The following is a 6,000-nucleotide window of genomic DNA, read 5'->3' as shown; positions in this document are numbered from 1 at the left end:
GAGAGGCTCCCCCCGAGCATCGCTCCTGCTGCCCGGGCTGGACCTCGAAGGGCGACGGATCCTCGGCCCTGCACGGCGAACAGTCAAAACCTGCTGGACAGAGGGTGGCAGGTCCGCCACCAGCAGCGAGTGGAGAGGCTCCCCCCGAGCATCGCTCCTGCTGCCCGGGCTGGACCTCGAAGGGCGACGGATCCTCGGCCCTGCACGGCGAACAGTCAAAACCTGCTGGACAGAGGGTGGCAGGTCCGCCACCAGCAGCGAGTGCGGGGGTCACTTCACGTCGTGAAGCTCTTTGTTAATTCTTACTTCATTTCGAAGGCATATTCGATGCATGCGATCGAGGTAGCAGAGTTACCTGGATATAGAAGATGTCTGGAGTGAGACAGTTCAGCATTAGTTGAGTCTTCTTTTACATGTGCATTAATAAAGTTTTCTGTGATGCTTCTGTTTTGGCAGCACTGGTGTTCATATACACTACACATACTACTTCATTTTTTGAGGAGTGCCCATATGTCTTACCGACCATACAGTATTCAGATCCTGCCTCCAAGGAGAACAGTGTAATCTCTCATGAGCTTCTTTACTCACATGTGAGCATGTAACAAGAAATACTGTACTATAATATAAAATACAGTATTGTAAACACACATGTTTTCCATAAAAATGCTGAATAATCTTACAATAAACCAGAAACTATAGAATTTGTTTTGTAAGGAAGCATGTCATGGTGAACAGTTATGGTGGTGTATTTTTATCGGATATTCACCTGCATAAAAATCAGCGTTGGGATTGAACGCAGACAAAGGAAAGGAAAGGAAAGCAATCCCTGTGGTTTAGTCTGATAATCCTCTGAAAGTAAATTGGCCCTGCTCTAATCAACATAGTGGTTGGAAGAAAAGTGAAATCACTTCACTTCTGGGATAATAGATGCCACATTCCAGAAGGTGTCCCCGCATGTTTCAGTGAACAGCTGTTTTCTGTTTGATGTGTGTCTCTTGCGATATTCATTCAGCCTTTTTTACCATGAAAACAAAAAAACCCCAAGCCTGCTTCAGTTAATGAAGTTCAGTTTCACCTAGCTTGCCCTGTTGTGATAGTCCAGCTCACAGTGTTACCTGCTCTGCCCTTTAGAAAAAAGGCAGTACGTTACTTTCACCCATTTGAGCCCATGACTCGCACTGTTCCCTTTCTAGATTGGGGTGTCCAGACCCCAAACCGGGGAGATCGAGGAATGCACTGAAACACTGACTTTCTCCCAGGAGCGTCACTTTGTTTTGAACCAGTCTCGTTTTAGAAATACTACTGCGTTCTGTTCTAATTTTTCAGAGCTCCCTAATCTTCTTCCAGGCTCTTAATGATGTAGTTGATAATAGGATTGTTGGTATTAATTTGGAACAATAATGCCAGCTGCTTGCTTGGTGGCTATTGGCAGAGGGGTGACCTTGCAGGTCAGCTAAGCAGAACTGGAAGTGCTTTGATCTGATCTGTACAGAGCTAGATCTGTCCACCCGAGCAAGAGGAGCAAGTGAATTCTCTCTCCATGGGATGCTGATTCTTCTCCAAAGAGCACCGAGGACAGCATGGCAGTGGCTTTAGATGCAATCCTCGCTCGGATCAAGGATGTTTGTAAAAGAAATGGTTTGCTCATTCTCTCAGTGTTGTCGGTCACCATTGGCTGTCTTCTTGGATTCTTTCTGAGGACGAGACGACTCTCCCAGCAGGTAAGTGTGGCTCAGCAGAGTATCACTACAGAGAAAATACCACGCTTACCTAACGAAAGACACAGCAACTGGTAGAACTTCTGAAGATAGAAAGCATGTATATGTGTTTGTAAAATCTGTTCAATTTCATCTGTTCATCTATACTGTTCTTTGGGTCTTTTCACACATTCTCAAACGATACGTTTGCAAGGGGTTAGACAGTAAGTCTAGCATAAACACATCATAATGTTACAAGTATGGATGATAATAGTGGGCATTTAAGCTAGAGAAAATGTAGCATCTAACTGGTAGTGCAATATATGTGTTGGATTTTATATTACTCTGGAACACGTACATCTAAAGAAAACACTGGGAGTATTTTTCATCAGCAGCTGTACAGATGTACAGATGTTTATATAGCACCAGTGGTGTTTTGTATTAATAAAATTGAGATTTTCCATCACTAGCAGACCATGTTATTAAAGTCACTTGGCAATTTCTCCCCCAGCATAATTCAGCTCAGCTCCTTGCAGGTACTTATTTCTTTCTGCCACATTCGTCAGAGTAGACCGGGCAGAGCAGACAATGCATTGCCGAATGCATTGTTGGAGCACAAAGTATAAATCTCGATTAAGAAATGTGGCACTTAGCAAATATGACTAAAACAATTCTACGTTCTGCTGCCGCTGTCTGAACGTCTTTGTGTCCAAGCGGTAGCTTCTTACACATTTAGGAAAACAAAGACAGAATGAAGAGATTATTCTTGGCAACCTGTTAGCAGTAGTCCCCAAGAGTTGGCGTTTCATTTTGGTCTTCCTTTGTAACGGAACGAACAACGTGGTGTGTTTGTTGAATAACAACACTGTCCAATCTAATTAATTTTAAAATGAGCTTTTAAAGCCTGCTATCTTTGCCACCTTAAATACCAAAGCTGCAGATTTTACCAATGCTACCTGATGCACAGCTCTAGGAGGACTCGTGAAGACAGATAGTCTTTATAATAATACAAGAAACATTTCTCCATGTATTTCTAGGAAATTAGTTATTTCCAGTTTCCTGGTGAGTTACTGATGAGGATGCTGAAAATGCTGATTCTCCCACTTGTTGTCTCAAGGTAAGTGAGAACAACTGAGTGTTTCACTAACTTCTGAAGTTTCCAAAACGAGACGTGTCATCACCACTATTCTAGTTTTAACTGAATTAATGTCGAAGTGCCAGAAGCATTACTGACTGCTGTACATTCCTGTTTATAGTGGAGACATGAACATGTTTTTTAATCGATAGGATCATTTCCGCAATACCTCATAGAAGTATTGTTTGCTGAAAAACAAAATTTTTGTTTATTGATGTTTTTGTCTTGTAATGGGAGGACTTTTTCCTTCAAGCTAACTGGAAGTAAATATAGGGAATAAATAACCCACCATATCAAAAAGCCTTTCTTAAATCTAAGCAATTGAAATAATACACTATACAAATAAGATGAAAAATCACAGTTAATTTATAGTCTTCTGCCATATTTTGAGACGTGCTGTAGTATGATGAATATTGATGAATACAGTTCACTGTCTCCAGTGAACTAAATAATATGTGCCTGGCTTCAGCTGGAAGTGAAAGTGATTTCTTAGTACATTAAAGACAGAACCTTTAATGGTGCCAATTTATCAGTAGCAGAATTAATGATCTAGATTCTGGTGCTGACGGATGGTGCGTGGAATCTGCCTTTGCAGTGGGTGGGCATAACTTAGGATAGGGTTTTCTCTCCTCTGACTGTCTTCCAGCTAACTACAGCTGGAAATTACAAACAAATGCCAGCCGGATGGCCAAAAGCTCTCTCATGTGCCCAGTGCTGAAGGAAGGTATGAGGAGAGATGGAGAGGAACAAAGTACCTTGTCTTCACCAGATCTGAGAAAAAATTCTTGCAATACTAGGTGCCTTTCCTTGAAGACTTAGCTTCTGCAACCTAATATGTACACCAAAACCTCATCTTCCATCTTCAGAAAAAAAAAAGTTTCTAGACTTTGAATCACTGAGAGTTGCTGCAAATTAACACAACCCATCAGTAATTTTATCTTTAAACCATCTACCTTTACATCTTTCTTCTCATGTTTTTTCACAGAACGGATCTGAGTCATAGGGCTTCATGCCTGTAACTGGCTGTATGACCATAGATAGACTCATACCTGGTTCTAACCCGTGTGGCTAGAGAACATCAAGACAAATCATGTTAAGAGATTTTTTCCAGAGGTGGAAGGAGAGTTCTCCAAGGAAAACAAGAATCGCACGTGAGGAAGTGATGTAGTAAGGACAAGAAAAGCAGAGTCACATGCCATTCCCTAAAATACATGGTTCTTTAGATCCTCCTGTGTTTTTTAGAGATGTCAGGAAGAGCAACAGCACAGCAGGGAAGAGCTGATCTGACACAGCCTGTGATAGCTCTAGGTTACCTACTGCTGTGTCAGGAGCAAATCTGTGAACCACACCGTCAGAACTGAGGGACTCCACCCTCTGAGGAAGAGAGAAGAAACTTCACAGATCTTCAAAGGGGTTAACTCTCCTTGCAAGACAGGATGAGTCTATGTTGCTGTATAACAAACTAACCATCACTTGCTGTTGCATACTGAAATTTCAGAGTTTTGTAACCAAAAAATGCTCCAGGTGTGATTACATTCTTGTAGTCTTCTCTTTTTTAACCAGCATAGTATTTCTCACACATATATTTCACAAAATCAGTAAACCAGTGCTCTGTATTTTTACCAATCTGCATATACATTTAAACTACATTTCTTTGTGGATTGGGAATACTCTAAACCTCTCCTGCAGGAGCAATGGCATTTAAATTATCTTTTAAATTCCTCTCTATTGTTGTTTACAAAAGCCAGGGGTGCAGCACCATAAAAAGAGCTCTAAATCTTACTCTCCTAGTTGAAATTCATGTAAGTTTTTCCTTGAACTAACAAGTAAATTACTTGTAAAGAAAAGTAAAGGTGAGAAAGGAAGGTTAGAAGAGGCAATCAGTGCAGAATACCCTGTCTCCAAGTCCAGAGTTTATCTTGAAGGGTTGTAGCAGACGAAAAAGGTGGCAAGTGTGTGGCTCAGAAAACAGAGAAAAACTTGCAGATCATGAGCATAAATCCAGCCTGAAACAGAAATGGCTAAAAACTTCTAGTATCCCTCTTTTGACCCAATAGAGACTCAACAGAGGAACTGTGCAGATTGTATCCATTAGGAATGAAAAACTGATGATACAGTCAGGTGTCTCTGAATGGTGTTTATTTTAAAAGTCCTTTGAATGCAGAAGTCAGCTAAACAGGAGACTGTTTTGTCAATGTACAGTTCCTTGTTTTATCCAGCTCTGTCCCAGCACCTGGAAGTGCTGTATCCCAGAGCTCTCGTACCTGTTTCTGATGTCTCCTGTCACCTCTGGTACTTCTGGTTTTCCACAGACAGAAAAACCTTGAAAAAGCAACCACTAACCACTAGCCTGTCAGATTGAGCTTTTGCTTTTGTCCTGATGTGGACCTTTACTCAGGATGGGGATTGGTATTATTTCAGTTGTCTGGTTACATAAACAGGCTTCATGGCGTCATACAATGACTCTAAAATAACTATATATCTATTGCCCCCATCCTTTGCCTGAGGTTTAGCCCTGACTGTACCTATTAGTATTCACCATGTTTCATGTATAGTTTGTTCTTCTCAGCAATGATAACAGGTACCCCCATAGCAACTGATGCCACTTCCATTAGCAACATAAAGAAAAAAACTTAGAACAAATAGTCTGACAGTTTGTGTCTGGCCTAGGAATACCCCGTAGTGGAATATTACAAGATCAGATTTTAGACCCTGTAGTCTGTAGTCACTGGATGTGCTTATTATATGTATAAATATAGGGTAATATTTTTAAAACTGGGAATGGGAATATTAAGATAGCTCAGAGAGAATAGGAGCCAAACCTGCATTCATAGCTACACAGTTAGGCTCTGCCTGAGCTCTTACTGCGGTGGTGAAGGGGAAGTCTGAAGCCTGGAAGATCCTCTGCATGAGATCTGGAGTTCCCTGATTCTCTTTGGGACAGAGGCCTTGATCCTCATTTGACAACTACAATGCAAATAATGTATATTCTCCCTTGTATGCAAAAGGTTTCAACACGTATCTTAGGTTTTCAAATGTGCACGCACATATGTGACAGTGACAGAGGTGGATCTCAGTGCATCCTGCCCCGAGTCCTCCAGTATGTTTAAATAAACAGGGGTCCAGGTCTTCAGACAGCCATCTGCTGATCAGCTGGCCAAGGTCCCC

At 41.5% G+C, this 6,000-nt stretch overlaps 1 protein-coding gene across 1 annotated transcript in view; it reads left to right on the top strand.

Moving 5' to 3' along the window:
• Positions 1–1,580: 1,580 nt before the first annotated feature.
• The window catches only part of LOC104495294 (excitatory amino acid transporter 5-like), a 54,656-nt gene continuing 50,236 nt past the window's right edge, over positions 1,581–6,000 (top strand). Inside the window, exons 1-2 of the mRNA XM_010138249.1 lie at positions 1,581–1,721; positions 2,735–2,814. Of these exons, the coding sequence (XP_010136551.1) occupies positions 1,581–1,721; positions 2,735–2,814 (221 nt within the window). The remainder of the gene's footprint in view (positions 1,722–2,734; positions 2,815–6,000) is intronic.

Source organism: Buceros rhinoceros, unplaced genomic scaffold (genome assembly GCF_000710305.1).
Source record: "Buceros rhinoceros silvestris isolate BGI_N320 unplaced genomic scaffold, ASM71030v1 scaffold23010, whole genome shotgun sequence".
Classification (NCBI taxonomy): Eukaryota; Metazoa; Chordata; class Aves; order Bucerotiformes; family Bucerotidae; genus Buceros; species Buceros rhinoceros.
This window is presented reverse-complemented; position numbering and strand designations above follow the sequence as displayed.